The sequence below is a fragment of the Mesoplodon densirostris genome, chromosome 12 (assembly GCF_025265405.1).
Source record: "Mesoplodon densirostris isolate mMesDen1 chromosome 12, mMesDen1 primary haplotype, whole genome shotgun sequence".
NCBI lineage: Eukaryota > Metazoa > Chordata > Mammalia > Artiodactyla > Ziphiidae > Mesoplodon > Mesoplodon densirostris.
In genome coordinates, this window is record NC_082672.1 from 26187344 (window position 1) to 26204697 (window position 17354).

General features: G+C 43.9%; 1 protein-coding gene across 1 annotated transcript in view; it reads right to left on the reverse strand.

The window, feature by feature from the left end:
* ARFGEF3 (ARFGEF family member 3) overlaps positions 1-17354 on the reverse strand; it is a 127346-nt gene that overhangs the window by 38622 nt on the left and 71370 nt on the right. The window contains exons 15-21 of the mRNA XM_060114612.1: positions 16318-16468; positions 14164-14481; positions 11624-11757; positions 9086-9231; positions 7306-7485; positions 2891-3035; positions 847-969 (exon numbers count right to left, since the gene is read on the reverse strand). Of these exons, the coding sequence (XP_059970595.1) occupies positions 847-969; positions 2891-3035; positions 7306-7485; positions 9086-9231; positions 11624-11757; positions 14164-14481; positions 16318-16468 (1197 nt within the window). The remainder of the gene's footprint in view (positions 1-846; positions 970-2890; positions 3036-7305; positions 7486-9085; positions 9232-11623; positions 11758-14163; positions 14482-16317; positions 16469-17354) is intronic.

Genomic DNA, 17354 nt, shown 5'->3' on the forward strand with positions numbered 1-17354 from the left:
TGCTCCAAAATAAGGGGAACATGAATGAAGTCACCTAGCTTCTCTGTGTCCTATTTTCTTTTACAAAGAAGTTGTCAGTTATTTTGCAAGAATACAAAAGAATATTATGAACCTTATCTTTTCTTTTTTTAAAAGGTTCTCAAGGCTCTAGGTCTCAGAGCACACCAGGGTGAAAATCTCAAAACTTGAAGACTTAAGTTCCTTCTAGACTTTGGGTTTAACTAACTGCCACTCTCTTCCATTTCACCCCAGATAAACACGTGTTATACAAACATCTGATCCAGCAGGTTATGCTGTGTAGCAAGACTCTACTGCATTAAAGTATTTCTAAATTAAGCATAAAATCAGCTAGGTAGTTCCTAAAACACACGAAGTCTCAAAGAAGGGTGACTTCCATACCTTCAAAATACGTTTTGTAATCAGTAAGGTCTGGGGGAAGGCATTCTTAATTTTTGCTTAAGAGCTGGGAACTCAAACTCTAATTAGGCTAATAGACTAATTAATAGACTTCTAATTCTGTGACACTGAGGACAGTAGTTTCCTGCATGAGGGTAATTATTGAACATAATATTGAATATTTTAGGATTCAAAAAGAAGTTGGAGTAAAATAATATATGAAGACATGTTTCACTATAAAATTATTCCATGAACACACGAAAAGTATCAACTCTGGACAGAATCCAAGCTGCGTTTACAGTAAGTTTTGTGCTTCTGAGCGCACAGCATAGCGCCATCTGCTTCTATACCAGGATGCTTGCTTGCTTGCTGCAGCCAGTTCACACAGAGCCAGCCAGGAGAGGGTCCCCAGCTGTCAGGAGGCAGGAAAGGAGGGAGGGCTCCACTTACCCAGTCCTTTGACAAACTTCATAAGGCACATGATGTAACTAGTGGCCGCATTAGCAAAGACCTGGATGTTGTCGGTATTGAGAAAAGCTTCAAATACATCAAACACCGGAGCCTGGCCTTTTCCTGAAGGAGGAAGATTACAGAGTTTTAAGAAAGTGAAGTCTCTACCCTTCAGGTTGCCCATACTCCCAGCACCTTCCACAGAGCCTTCAAAAAGGTCTGTTGGAGAAAAGCCTGGGCCTTTTGACTGGATAACTGGCTTGGCTTCCATGTTGTCCTTCTCAGCTTTGACTGCAGAGGGAACTGTAGGAAGGCTATGAAGAGAGCTCGGTAGAGGGACGAGGGCGAAGCCGGTTGAACACACGGCTGAGGCAATGTGTAGGTCTACACAGGGCAATTAAATATGCGGTCTTTTGGAATTCTCCTCCACACGTAATTATAGGGAAGGGAAGGTTTAGATAAACCCCTGATGGCATATACTAATTTACTCATACCTGAGCCGAAAAGAGTTAACATAGAAGGCTGAAGGCTGCTATCCTTAGAAAGGCCTGCTTGCACAGTGGGCCCTTGGCTGGAGTCTGGGAAGCGGGCTCTCTGAATATTCCCAAGCATCAGTTAACTGGATGGTTCACTGTGACTGGATGGTTGGTGCAAACAACGTGGTTTAATCTGAACCCCTGCTTTTCTCAGGGAGTATGGATTTTGGAATATGCTAGGCAGAGGGTACCTAAGTGACCAGCCCTTAGCTGGGTCTCTAGTGGGCTTCCCTGGGCAGAAAGACTTACACACTGCCCTATGGTCATACATGTTGCTGCATTTTCCCTGCTGGAGGAAGAGTGTGCTCTGTGGGACCCCCTCATGGGGCGGTGAGAGCTCAGGGAAGCCTGTGCAGGGATTCTGTGTTTTCCCCTTATGATCTGGCTTGTCCTTACTATGTTGCCATAATAAATCTTGGCTGTTAGCCATGTAATAAATCTGAACTATGTGATAAATCTTGGCATAACTACATGCTGAGTCCCATGAGTCCTTCTGATGGGTCTCTAAGTGCAGGGGTAGTCTTGGGGACCCCTGACACAACACCTCCGGTCACTGGGCCTGCTGTATGGCTGCCCATCTATTTCCAGCCAGACCTGATCTCCCTAATTCGAATTCCCTGTTATTTGGATACTTTTTTGCTTCTTCCTAGCAAGGGGATAACATTTTTCTTTTGGCTTTACGAAAGAACTCAACACAGATACGTATAAGTGAAACAACAGAAGTCTCTCGGACTTTTGTCCAATCTGTCACTGAGAGCTGGGCCTGATAACGCTCAGGGTTCTTGGTCTGTTGCAGAACTCAGAACTTGTGTTCCTGATACACCAGCTTATTTCCTGCTGCTAAAACAGCTGAATGCCAGTCTTCCCTATTATCCAACTTCTTTTTTTTTTTTTTTTAATGTATTTATTTTTGGCTGTGTTGGGTCTTCGTTGCTGTGCGGGGGTTTTCTCCAGTTGTGGCGAGCAGGGGCTACTCTTCGCTGAGGTGTGCGGGCTTCTCATTGTAGTGGCTTCTCTTGTTGTGGAGCACGGGCTCTAGGTGCGTGGGCTTCAGTAGTTGTGGCGCACGGGCTCAGTTGCTCCACGGCATGTGGGATCTTCCCGGACCAGGGCTCGAACCCATGTCCCCTGCCTTGGCAGGCGGATTCTTAACCACTGCGCCACCAGGGAAGCCCTATCTGACTTCTTTTGATAGCATGAAGCTTGCCATAAAGAACTAATGCTCCATAGCCAGAATCATCCACGCATTCTTCCCACTATCACTACTCCTATTCAACATAGTACCGGAAGTCCTAGCTGGAGCAATTAGGCAAGAGTAGAAATAAAATACATCCAAATTGGAAAGGAGGAAGTGACACTGCCTCTTTTTGACGATGACGTGATCGTGTATACAGAAAGTCTTAAAGATTCCACCAAAAAGATTACACTCAAAAACCTTAGAGCTATAATAATTATGGTTTAGAACTAATAAACAAGTTTCAGGATATGAAATCAACACACAGTCTTACCCATGGAGTAGTCACCGACCAGGTACTCCTTCACCTCAGACTTGTCCCCACTGTGCACTGTTTCCAGGGCACTGAACAAGGGCCTCCAGCCCGACTGGATCTGGGTGGAACACACTTCAACCAGCTCACCGATGGATGTGACGACCTGCAGAGGCAAAGGAGGTGGCATTTAACGCCTTTTCCTTCTAAGAAGCAGGTGAATTTCTAGGAAGAATGATGTGCTTCTTTGCTCCCTATTTCTGGGTTAATTTTAGTGAAGGATAAAAATCAGAACCTAGAAAAACTCACTAAAAATTCTTCTAAATAAGCCGTATCACATTAATTTGCATTTTACTAATGACTAATGTTGCTAAAACTTTTCACAAGCCATTTGTAAATATTTTGGTGTTTTTGAAGTTAGATTTTTGTCTTCTCATTATTGTCTTTTTTTAATTGAGTTATTAAGCGTTCTTTGTGCATTCTAAATGTAAGCCCTTCCTGAGATACATGATTTGCAAATTTTTTTTCCACAGCTTTGGGCTTCTCTTTTATATTTATATGGTGTCTTTTGAAGAGCAAAAGTTTTAAATTTTGATGAAGTCCAAATCATCAATTTTTTTCTTTTTATGGATCCTGTTGGTGTCATTTCTAAAGAATCTTTGCATAACCCAAGGCCTCAAAGATGGTCTCCTATGCTTTCTTGTAGAAACATTTATAGTTTTTGCTCTTATTTAAGCCTATGGCCCATTTTGAGTTATTTTTTGTGCATGGTTAAGAGGAAGGGTGTAAGTTCATTTTTATTGTATATGTTCAAGCACCATTTGCTAAAAGTAATATCCTGTCTCTCTACTGAACTGCAATGACATCTTTGTCAAAAATTGACCATACGGGCTTCCCTGGTGGTGCAGTGGTTGAGAGTCCGCCTGCTGATGCAGGGGACATGGGTTCGTGCCCCAGTCTGGGAAGATCCCACATGCCACGGAGCGGCTAGGCCCGTGAGCCATGGCCACTGAGCCTGAGCGTACTGGAGCCTGTGCTCCGCAACGGGAGAGGCCACAACAGTGAGAGGCCCACATACCGCAAAAAAAAAAAAAAAAAATTGACCATACATGTGAGAATTTATTTCTATACTTTCTATTCAGTTCCACTGATCTATAGGTCTACCCTTACACCAATACCACACTGGGTTGATGACTGAAGTTTTAAAATCGGGTAGTGTAAATTCTCCAAATTCGTTGTTCTTTTTCAAATGTGTTTTCTCTATTCTAGATCCTTTGAACTTGCATATAAATTTGAGAATCATCTTCCCAATTTCTTCAAAAAAGTCTGCTGATATTTTGATAGGAATTGCACTGCACCTATATATCAACTTGTGGAAATCTGCCATTTAAAAAATACTGTCTTTCAAGTCATGAACGTAGCATATCTCAATTTATTGGAATATTCTTTTTTTCTCAGCAAGGTTTTGTAGCTTTCAGTGTACAGGTATTTCAAGTCTTTTACTAAATTTATTCCTAATTATTTTGTTTTCAATGCTCTTGTGAATGGAATTGTTCTCTTAATTTCAAGTTTTGATAGCTTACATCTTAAATATAGGAATTCAATTGATTTTAATACATTGTTTTTGTATCTGGCAACCTTGCTAAACTCACTATTTTTTTTTTAATTGATTTTTTTGGCTGCGCCACATGGCATGTGGGATCCTAGTTCCCCAGCCAGGGATCGAACCTGCACCCTCTGCATTGGAAGCGCGGAGTCTTAACCACTGGACTGCCAGGGAAGTTCCGAAACTCACTATTAATTCTAGTAACTTTTAAAATAAATTCCTTAGGACTTTCTACATATAAGACCATGTTGTCTATGAAGGAAGACAGTTTTGCTTTTCAAAATTGGTTGCCTTTAATTTTTTGGTACAGTGAGTAAAAGTCATAATGTTGAATAGAACTGGTAAAGATGGAAATCTTTGCCTTGCTCTTAATTATTGGGAAAAAGCATTCAGTCCTTGACCACTGTGTAGTGTTTGATGTAAGATTCTCAAATACTCCCTTTATCCAATTAGGGAACTCCCTTCTATTCCTCATTTCTTGAAAGTTTTTTACTTAAAGTGAGTGACGGATTTTGTAAAATGTTTTCTCTGTGTCTGTTAAGATGACCATAGGGTTTCAATCCTTTATTCTACTAATAAGATACATGACATTAATTGAATTTTGAGCTGTTAAACCAGTCTTACACTGATTCTTTCTTCTGCCGTCTCAAATCTTGTTGGTAAGCCCATCTAGTGCATTTTTCATTTGTTATTGTCCTTTTCAACTCTAGAATTTGCATTCTTTCAGTTTCCATTTCTCTACTTAGATTCCCTATTTTTGAGTCATTGTCATCATATTTTCCTTTAATTCTTTGAACCTATTTATGATAGCTGCTTAAAGTCTCTGTCCCCTAATCCAACATCCCAAGCCAGAGCCAGGACCCCGTGAACAGAACCCTCTTCCCACCATGTGCACCAGATTTCTTTGGCTAAATACTGTGTAATTTCTACCATGACATTATCATTGGTAGAGGTCACCAGCTCTTCTAGATCCTGTGTCTGCTTGTCTTCCCACCTCCAAATCTGCATTTTGGATATATATAATCCTGGTTTTAGCTTAATCCAACATCTGGTCCCACTCTAAGTCAGTTTCTATTTATTGTTTTTCCCCCGAGTATACATCACTGTTTCTTATTTCTTTGCATATCTTTTTTTTTTTTTTTTTTTTTGCTGAACATTGGACATTTTAGATAATATATTGTAGCAATGCTGGATTTATTTTTGAGTTTTTATTTATTTATTTATTTGACTAAGTTGCTTGGACTTACACTGTAGAATCTGTCTCTACTCTTCCCATGGCATGAGGCACCAATAATGTCTCTACTAAATTTCTTTATTTTTATTTTTCAGCCTGACTTCCTAGTGCTGTCCCCGTGTCTGCATAGGTTAGTTGTCACTTGACGAAGTAGGCAGAGATTCTGCTCAAATAGCTTGAGCCTTTAAGACTTCCACCCTCTGCCAACCAATCTGTGTGTGCAGGCTGGGGAGAACAGACAAAGTTCAGCCAGTTCGTAAGTCTCTGGTCCTTTACTTTCTGATGGGATCTGTACGGTCTGTCCTATATATGCCCACATTTCAGTCAGCTAGAGATTCATGAAGGACTTACCTAGTCCTTCTATGAAATCTCTGGCTTCCAGAGTCCCACGTTACATTTCTTACTGGTTCACCACTGCAGCCTTAGGTTAGCAAAGTTGTAGTATTATTCTATTGCTCATTTCCTAATGAATTCACCACTTTTAGTTGACAGACCAATGGTCTTTTTTCCTATTCTTCAAACCAAGTCTGTCTCTTAGCACAGAAAAGCTGATTTTCCCAGTCAGCCCCACACTGGTCAAATTACTATTCTTGCCAACAGCTTGTGAGTAAGTGATAACTTCCATCTTCAGCAAGAAGGTCACAGACTCCCACTGTTCTTAACCAAAGTTCTGGCAAGAACTATTTTTCACCATAAATGCTACTCCATTTGTTGTCTGCCCTTGGTCAAATTGCAAGAGTCGTGAGATGGCTGCTTTTGACAAGTTTTTTCTTTTCGTATACTTGATTTCTGTGGAGAGGATTCACTAACTTTTTCATGCCACTATAGCCAAAATTCCTCCTGTCCTAAATCTTTCTGAACATTGTTCAGAACTTAATAAGCATAGTTTTCTTTTTTTTTAAATAAGCATAGTTATTTTAAAGTCAGTTGCTGATCACTCCAATATCTGGATTCCTGGTGGGGAGTTAGGGACAGTGTATCTATTTTTATTATTTTATTTCTGTATTCATGACATTCTATTTCCTAATGAGCCAATTATTTTAGATTGAATGCAGACATTCAGCTTCACCCGATGGCCAATTCCCTCATGGCCAATCCAGTCTCAGAGCTCTGCTTACTTCTTTGGGCTTCCCCTTGTTACTTAGTTTGGGGCATCTTAGTATTCCTTACTTTTTTGCCAGTGTGTACATGACATTTAAAATAAAATTTTTAACCCCTGTTTAACATTTTTAGTAGATTTCAGAGACAGAGAATCTGTCTGTGTTCCTAGCCCACCCTCATGCTGGATAAATATGAAGTCTCTAGTTAGTTTCTTTACCATCTGTCTCTCCGTAGAGAATATGAGAATGGTTAAAGGTATAGGCTAGGTATGAGAGTACAGACTATTACAGCTAGATTGCCCGGTTCAAATCCCCGTTCCACCAACCACTAATCACGAATCCTTAGCTGAATTGCTTCACCTCTTCTTGTCACAGATTCCGTATCTTATGGGAAGGGTTAAAGATGCAGCACTCACAGAACAGTCCTGCCCGTCCACTCAACAAGAGCCAGCAGGCTGTGTCAATGACGGCAGCACCGCTACCGTGACACACTGACCTGGTCTTGGACGTCCTCATCACACAACTCCAGCTGCATGACACGCTCAAAAGGTCGGAAGAGTGCTTCATTAAAGTGAAAATGAGGTGGCTCATTCCAGTCAGTGAGAACCTCTGTCAGTATATCATGGACGAAGGAAACTGCCTTCTGAGACACGCGTCTTTCCTTATGGCAGGCGGCCTGCAAAATTCAGAGAGTCCAACACCCTCAGGACTTCAAGCAACTAAGAATCTGGTTTCTGAAGGTCTTCCTAACACACCTTATTGTAGGGAGGTGGAAGCAGCAATTCTGCTAAAGTAAAAGATTTCAAGGGATAAGTATCAACGAACAGCACACTCAATTGCATTTTAAATAATCTAACCAACTGATCAGACACATCTCCAATTTCACTTTGAAGTTTCTGGAAAAACAAGAGTTTCTAATAATTTCTTCTTCTTTTTTCCTGTAACGTGACTGTTTTCTTGGGTGGTGTAGAACATGCTTACTAAAGACACCGGCACTTAGTCTGGAAACCACCCATGGTCTCATTGTTAGCCATGCCCCAAACATATGAAGATCAGATGTGACAGTTGTCCCTCAGGGATATGGGATGATTGCACCAATACAGCTTTAATTGGCTCACATCTTTGTATCCGTGTCCTTCAGCGGTCCTCTCCCACACTGACCCTGGGCTTGGATGTGTGACTTGCTTTGAATAATGGAACAATAGCAAATATTATGTAAGTGGAGAATTGAAAAGCAATTCTGATTTGGGATTTGCCCTCTTGCTTTCCTTTGGAATCCTAAGAATGCCATGTGACTGAGCCAGGGCTAGTCTGCTGGAGGAGAGATCACACAGAGAGGACCATCATCTGCCCAGGCTTACCAGTCATGAACCAGCTGGCCCCAGTCTTCACAGAGGCTGACCACAAGTGAACACATAAGGCCAGCTGAGATTAGCCAAGCCTGGCCCAGACTAGAAGAGCTGCACAGCTCAGCTCCAATTTCTGACCCAGAGAATCATGAGCTAAATAAACAGTTATTGTTTTAAGTCACTAGGTTTTGGGGGTGGTTTATTATAGTATAATACATAATTGATATACTGTTTCTCCATAACTATTTTTTTACCCCCTTTCCTTACTAGAATGTTCTCAGGTTAGTAAATTTATTTCCCCAAAACACTTTATTTTATGACATAGCTCTACCAAGTAAGTGCTAAAGGACTATTTGGAATAGTTATCACTGTGAAACAGGGCAACAATTTCCCCATCAACTTAGAAGTAGCCAGTCATCATGTATTGAGATGCTTAGATGGAGTTACCATATAATTTATCATATGGACTGCTTTCTTTTGGAGAGTCAAAGGGGCCCTAGTTAATTTTGTTGGGAAAACCAGGATTTATGGTTCCCCTACTTAGAAGGCACTGCCCAGAATATGTTTAGCTATTAGAAAAGACAGCCTGGCAGGAACAAAAGACATTGTTATATTCATGTATAAAAATGAAACTCCAGACTTAGGTTGATAGCAGACCATGAAGTATAAGAAAACAGCAGTGTGAGGTGTCTAGGTGAGTCACATAGTTTTAAAGAAAGAGGGTCAGAGTGATACCAGGGCAGTGCTGCCCTCTGCGGCAATTCTTTAGGTGCCATAAGGTATAATCAGAGAACAATGATGCTTACGACCAGGTGATGGGAACCTTACTGCTGTGGCCACAGTGCCCTTTGTCCCATGCTGACTGGAAAGCCCTGTGCTGGCTCTGCTGCAGGAGGCCCCTGGGCTTCCCACTTTCCAGGTGCTCACCTCCACCAGGTGTGGCGCCACAAGACTCCAGCAGCGCATCACGTGGAACAGGGGCCTCGATTTGCTCCTCACGATCCTCAGCATGGCGTCCCCGAGGCGGAACAGGTGGAGGGCACTCTTTCGGTCTTGGGTGGATTTCACTTCTCCTACAGGAAGGTAAGACCATGAAAGCCATCAGTCCAAAACTCAGAAATAGTTTGACCTGTTCAAGCACGGAGAAAGGACGAAAATCGAAGAGCCATAATCTGATCAGTGGGATTATTCGGTATGAATTTGCCAAGACAGGACAGGAGCCTGGATTCAAGAAAGAACAGGTGATTCACTTAACAAAGCCAGGGCCCACCTCTCCTGTTCACTGTAGCATGCCTGACATTTACACTTGTCAGGCAAACAGTGCTTGTTGATAAGGAGGAATGATGTCGTGGTTAAGCAGAAGGGCCAGGGAATCGGCTGCCTAGGCCCAAATCCTGGCTCCATCACGTAGTAGCTGGGTTACGATGGACCAGAAGTTTACCTCTCTAATCCACAGTTTCTCATTGTAAAAGTGGGGATAATAGTACCTACTTCTTAAAGTTCCTTCAAGGATGAAATGTGATAATGCTCATAAAGCACTTAGCACAGGGCCTGGCACAGACTACTTGCCCCACACACTTAGTTATATTGTTACTGTTGTTATCGTCCCCATCCTTTACAGCCACCATCCATTTGGTCAATGCTTAATGGTACCTCTGAAGCCCTTGCCAAGCAGGTCAGGCCCCTTTGCACCCAATAACATGCAATCTAACCTCTGTCTTGCTTCCGTCCAATCCTTGCCTACTCGGATCTCTTGCTACTTCTCTGCCACTGTCACCTCAGTCTCCTCCACTCTCTTTTTGCCCATGTGTTCCGGCTTCTCCCATACACCTACAAAATACTGATCACGATCAGCCTCTTCCAACCAGAAATGTGCCTTTCTAAGTAGTCTTGCCGTATCAAATAAACTTCAAAATGACAGCAACAAAAATCATTGACATTTACTGACTGTTTACTCTGCGTCAGACATGGTGTTGGCCCTTCCTGTCTTTAATCACTTTTATTTTTATTGAAGTATAGTTGATACACAATGTGTTAATTTCTGCTGTACAGCAAAGTGATTGAGTTATACACATACATATATTCTTTTTTATATTCTTTTCCATTATGGATTATCATAGGATATTGAATATAGTTCCCTGTGCTATACAGTAGGACCTTGTCGTTTATCCATTCTATATATAATAGTTTGCATCTGCTAATCCCAAACTCCCACTCCATCCCTCTCCCACCCCTTGGCAACCACAAGTCTGTTCTCTATGTCTGTAATCACTTTAATTTTAAAAGCAATCCTTAAGAAGTAAATGTAACTACTGCTATGTACAGATTAGAAAACTGAAGATCAGAAAGGTGAACCAACTTGCCTAAAATGACGCAGCTGGTAAGTAGTGAAGGCAGCATTTTAACTTGGATCTGATTGATTCCAAAGCCAATGCTTCTCCCCCCTAGGTCTGCTGCCTATTCCTGACCCTCACTGCTCATTGTTTTCTGTAAGCTCAGAGTCTGCTGATTTCTCCATGCAGAAGACTTTGAAAGTGCTCCCTGGGCTCAGAGATGCTCTGGCAGTTGGCTGGATCTGGGAGGTTGGGTTTATATAGCTAAGGTTTTAAAGTCTATTAAAAACTCACGGGAAAGGACTATGGTTCTCAAATTAGGATCTGCAGTAAGAATAAAAATTCCTGATGACGGATGTCATTCCTGATGACATTCGACAACTCGGATGTTGTGCACTTCAACCTGCCATCAGTGCGATCCTGGCACACGGCTCTGTGACTCTGCCATGGGGACAAGGTACTCACTGTCATAGCACAACAACCCTGGCTGCTGATGGACAGCTGCGTTTGTGAGCAACCTGCCACCCACTTGGGACGCTTGGGTGATTCAGTACAACTCTACCTCCTCTTCCAGGTGTTGGCCTCCAAGAGGGCCTCCATCTGGCCTCATCCGTGAAGACAGCGATACTGACCCACTGTTAAAGGGATATGCCATGAGAGCAGTTGTTCTGACAGTGGCCTGAGGCTTCTGTCAAGCCTCCCATTTTTCTCTCCCAGGCCCTTCTGAAATTAGAAGCTGCTTCTGCAAGTAGGCTGGACTAAGGCGGGTGTGTGCTTTGTGATATGGAGAGGAGTTCCTACCCTCATGTGAAGCTATGTGCATCCTGAGTAGCCACACCGTTTCTACATCACAAGCACAAGATTTAGCAGAACATAGTCCAGCTCCAGCGGTAATACCTGCAACAGTGGTGGCAGCAACATTTCCACTCACAAAGAATGATACCCCGTGCAAACCGCCAACCCCCATCTGCCACGATCACGCCTCAACACCAGATGACAAATTTTCACTCGAGCCAAGGTGACTGTGTACAAAGGGAATGGGGGTTCAAGTCTTTAGGCAGGCTGTTGGTATCAGAGATCTGGGCTGTTTCCTGCTAACCTCATAGCACAGTTTCTGCCGGGAAAGAATTACCTGGCATTGCCAGTGAGTAATCGACCGTTTCTGTAACGGAATGGAAAAGCTGGGACTGCGATGCTTTCTTCAGCTGGTAAAGAAAACCTCCCAGAGCCATGAGGTTCAACTTATCTGTAGCATCTTCAAAGAGCCTGGATGAAACAAAAAGACTTGTTACTTGGAAACAATTCAGCAAAGTCTTTATGGCAGAATGATTATGGTAATTTTCTTAGATGTGATTAATGAAAATGTGTAAACACTGTAAAGAAATGTACAGTATTATATCTGTATTATGTATTATAAATGTATTATATAATACATTTATATAATAATGTATTATATAAATGTATTACAAATAATACATTATTTATATAATAAATATAATAAACATATTATAAATAATGTATTATATAATAATGTATTATATCTCTTATTACTGAGTACAAGTCTACTCTAAGATTCTAATCTGAAGGACACAGACCATATTTAAAAAAATAATCTTTGTAGCCCCATGGCCTACCTCAGCTGAGATGGGCACTCATAAAACATTTGGCAAGAAGTTGAAAGATGGCAAAGCATCGCTCCCAGAAACTGAAAAACTGGGAATGGAATTCTTACAATTAGCTTCAATTTCATAAGCTATGTTAAAGAAAAAACTCAGCAAGTTAATCAAGGCTCTTGTTGGGCTACAATTGGCGAGTTTAATGCTGGGCTTGGCTCTGAGGAGGATTCAGAAGCAGAGTAAACTTGATCTGTAAGCCCCCCAGGGGCAGGGACTGACCTTCTTACCCCTCTGACTCATACACCCAGAGCCCTGGACGTGGTGAAGCTCAAGTATGTACTGGAATAATGAATATTCCCTAACATAAAGGACTTTGCAGGTTCTTTTTGTTTTCCACTCTGTTGGGCACAGACATTTCTAGAAGGAGTTAGGGAGAAGGAGGTAAGCACAGGTAGCAGGGCTTAGAGGAGGGTCAGAGGCTCACTGGAACTTGGCATGTAGGGATCAAACACCGGTTCATGTGGCACATGAGGAATGAGGCGAGCCAGCCTCCCTCTGCTCTGGGGTTATCCTGATGCCTGCCCTCCAAATCCGTGGTGACACCAGAAGAGCAAGCAGCCCTAGGGGGTGCCATGTTCTGGGTAAGGGAGAGTGTCTCCAATAGGAACTGAATAACAAAGCCCTCGTGAAGGGATAATACAAGGCACACAAGTTTTAAGATGGGAATCAGTGGATTAATCATTCACAAGTTATCTAAACAAATATATTTTTCTTGTGTTTTGTAATTTCAACACCATTTGGTTTCTGGATCCCATTAATCATTTCTTCTTCCTCTTTCCTAGTAGGAAAAGAGTGGTGAATATTATATCCCATCTGACACCTGTATACCACTTTCCAGCTTCCCAAACACTTTCACAGCCACCCTGTTGGATAGACAGGAAAAAGGGATTATTGTACCAAATTAGTAGATGAAGAAACTGAATCTCAGTGCAACTATGTACACAGACTCAACCCTGCAGTTGGTTGGTGTCAAAGCCAGGAATGAACTCGAGTCTTCTGAGCCCAGCCAGTGATGCTCCTCCCACATCTCTACGCCCTTGCTGTCCATCCTCCCATGTGAACTTCACTGCGCCTGTGCTGGGTCGTCTGGGGCACAGCCGCCAAGTGTGGAAGAGTGAACTGGGATGGTCTCCAGGTGAAGGTGACCAAAGCACTTTCCACATCAAGAAGGGCCACCTCAATTCAGAAAAGCAGATAACAGGAAAGAGGGGGCTCATTCTCATCTAGTTTCATGTGCAGCCACAGGAACAAGTAGCCAAATGATCACAATATATTATCATCTGTACATAGCTCACAAATATTAGTACATTATTGTAATTTTGCACAGGCAGAAAGAAAAACCTTTTTGAAGACAAACTGGGACAAATGTTGACTTTAGCCTTATTATACGAGGGGAACAAATGGTATATATTAGTCTTGCAATAAATTCTTAAATGTTTTAAGATTGCATTTTCTCTAATAAATATGCTTTTTTTACTGTTGATTCCTCCCTCTACATCTTAATGTGACTGCTGGGCATCAATTTAGATCACACTCCTGGGTGCAGGATTTTAAAATATTATCATAAAAATAGCAAATGTTTACTATTTGCCAAGCTCTGTCCTAACTACTTCCAGTGAACTAATTAATTTAACCTTATGGCTAGCCTGTGAGAGTTATGATACGTTATGGCCCTATTCTACGATGAGAAAGCAAGGCCTGTGGAAGTTGCCTGTGGTCACGGAGTAAGTGCAGAGCCTTCGCCCCGGGTTGCCTGACCCCGACCCCGAGCCTCCAGCCTTAGCTTCTAGACAAAAGAGTTCATTGTGAGTGTGCAGTGTGATGGCTGACAGAGACGTACTTGAAAAAAATGACAAGAGGCTTCAGTGACTGGCTAACAAATCAAGCTGTCCTGGGGATGATTTTGAGAGCAGAAGAGGAACATGCGGTGTGGCCAGCGGACGATGGGTGCTCTTTGGGGGACAGCCCCCCGGGGCGTGGCGGGAACAGCACGCACCTGTCGGCCTGGGTGGAGAGCGTGAGCACGACCTTGGAGGCACTGCTGCCCGTCATGAGGCTGCCCCCACGGAAGTCGGAGGCTCGGCCTCGGCTGCCTTCCCGGACGAGGTCCTGGATGGAGAGGGGCTGGATGACGGGGGCCGCGCTCAGGGAGCTCCCCTGCTCCAGGCTCTGCTCTTGGGGTGAGCCCTCGCTCTCCGGGTCCCCGAGGAGTCCGCCTCTGGGGGCCTTCTGAGGCTGGCTGATGGTCAGCGGGGGCCGAGAGGTGCCGTCGCTGAAGTGGGTATGCTCCAACGTGCCCACATACTCGCACACCCTGGAGAGAGTCACACACAGCAGCCGTTGAAAGTTGCAGCTCAGCCGGGCCCGCTCTGGCGACCCCACAGTGAGATACAAAGGAGCTGAGCCAGCCCTCACTCCTCCTGGATTGTTCCCCTTCCTCTGGCGAGAGCCACTTCTCTCCCCCTCTCTCTCCAACCCCACTTCCCCTCTTCCCACTATACATACTTTTGTTTGAGTTGGACCAGACAGCCTGGAGGTGGGCCAAGGATTCCTTGGTGAAAGTTTGGGAACAGAGCTCTGTTTATCCAGGTACGTCCTGTCCAGCGTACTGGCTTATCAGGACTTTGGCTGTTGGAGTGAGTTTTCCCAAAGGGTCCTCTTCCCTCTCTCTCGTGCTCTAGTCAGGACTCGGGAAACATCTCCTCACTTTGAGATCCCAGAATGAGTGCGCATATGGCGGACTGGCCCTCTGGCCACAGTGGGCCCTCACTCAGGGGTTCCATCCAGCCATGTCCCACTGGGTCCTGATAGCTCCACGTAACCACTACTGGGGCAGGGGGTGGGGTAGTCACCTAATCACGGTAAACTCAGAGAAGAGTCACAACATGTGGTACAGCTGCTAGCTTCCAAACTGTTCCCAATAAGACCTGGGACTAGAGACCCCTCATCCCAGAATAAGTCCAGTTACTAGGAAAGACTATCCTGGATAATCCACTCTGATGTTCCATAATCAGGCCATTTTTTGATTCCATAGAAGTTGCTTGGGTGCAATTTAAGTCTTTTTTTGCCTGTGAAAGCAACGGAGAGTAGCGGGTCACCAGCCTCCACATTAAAACCCATTGTGCTCCAGGCCGATTCATGCTGGCCCTTTCACATGTTCCTCTCAAGATGAGTTTTTCAATCCTAGAATGATCTTTGAAAGTCGACCAATGCTCACTCAAGGCTGTACTTGCTTTGAGGATGATAAACAGAACCTAGATCTGGCCAGTGCTCTGGCCAAGACCTGGATGCCCGAGCCCTGCTGCGGGCCACCATCATTCTCCTGACCACCCTCCACCGTTCGGCCAGAACTGAGCTTATACAGGCTGGCGTGTGTGCTGGGGAGATGGGCAAGAAAGCCGCGGCCTCCCTGTGCCTGCTGCGGGTGGACAGTGGTCCTCCCTTTGTCCGAGGTCCACCCGACCGCCAGTGCCAGGGAAGGCAGGCTTTTCTTCTTGGTCGCGGGAGGACTGTGGAGCTCTCGCTTTGTTTTTATTTTACAGGTGCTGTGAACTGTGTAACTGATTGGGAGGTTCTTTTTACTTTGATACTACAAAGCTAAGAGCCAAACTTTTGGCTGTCTTTGACACAATGTACTATTCTATTTTTCCTTTGTTTAGCTAAATTAAAAGTAGGCAAGCTGTACTTATTATACGTCCATGTAAGCTAACAAAAATCCTTCTGTCAATAAAAAGGACATTAATAAACATACAGCCATGTTATGTTGCTGACACATGACCAGCTTTTAGATCTGCCTAGTACTCACCTAACTTATGTGGTCTTTTACCAGCCTCTAGTTAAGAATCAGTTTTCCTTCCCTGGGATAATGTATCTGCCTCTCACAGACAATGTCAATGATAGTTCACAGTTTCCTAAATTCAGTTCTGTCACTCTGTTCTCTGAGACATACATTCAGTTGGGCCCTTATTCCCTCTTCTCTTTCTAACCTCTCACTTGGGGCTTTTCCAAACTCTGTGAATTACTGTGAACTGTTTACGTGCTGGCAGGTGCGGGGTTCTACCTTTTCCCCAGGGCAGGCCCCCTTCCGGCCCTCCCCCCCACCACCGGCAGGCGGTGCCAGGCCTGCGGGAGTGGGGATCCGGTCACACACCTGAACACGTGTGGCCAGCAGTCTGGGTTGTGGCTGCCCATCTCCAGGCCGACACTGAGGATGGCATCCATGCACAGGACGTGGGCTGTGTGCAGCCATACCCCCTGCAGCTTCCCGATCTGCTCCAGTTTCTGCTCCACTTTTAGTTTCACTGCGTCAGAAAGACATTCATTAGAATTAACAGTCCAAGTAAGGGAGACAGAAGGGGAGGGAGAAAGGAGGGAAAGGAAAGAATGTGCTCTTGTGCAAGAGCAAAAGGAAACAGGGAGATGTCACTGGATGTCATTGGCAGCGAGCTCTTCAATGGCAGGTCCCCAAGGCTCATCATGCAAACTACCCAGCCCACAGGCCCACAGACATTGGTGACCCCAGCCCCGGGGTTTCAGAAGTCCATGGATTCTGAGCTGGTAGGTACAGTTCCTCTGGGCCCACCCCTGGGATCTGGGTCAGTCACAGCAGTGAGGATGGGCTTCAAGTGCCAATCCCAGCTAAAGCCATCTGTGCCCAGACCCATCCTCTGCCCTTGTGTACTCATATTGATAATAAGAAAGAAGTCCTGGCCTTCCCAAGTCCTCTCTGAGGTTTATTTAATGTTAGGTGTTCATGATCATGATCATGTAAAACAACATACGTATGTACACACTCAGCGCCACGATGACCGCTTTATAACTGAAAATTCCCATATCATTTCACTCCCTGAGTTTACTTTATACTTGTGATCTTCAAATAATACTTTTTAAATTGTAGATAATGAATGAGAAAGGATGCAGAAGGTGACTTAAGATGTCAATTACGCAAAATGCCAAGGCAAGGCCAAACGACAGCATCCTCCATGAATTAAGGTGTCCAGTCACTGGAAGATGGGTCTAGTGGGAAAACTGAGCAATGGTCCAGAACCCAGAAACACAGCACGTTCTCTACAGAGGAAGCCGAACCATGCTCCTACTGTAAAGGACAAGCTGATTTTTAGCAAAGCATCATTTGTCTCACGGATGTGATATTGATTTTATTTTTTATTTGTCTATTAATTCAAATAC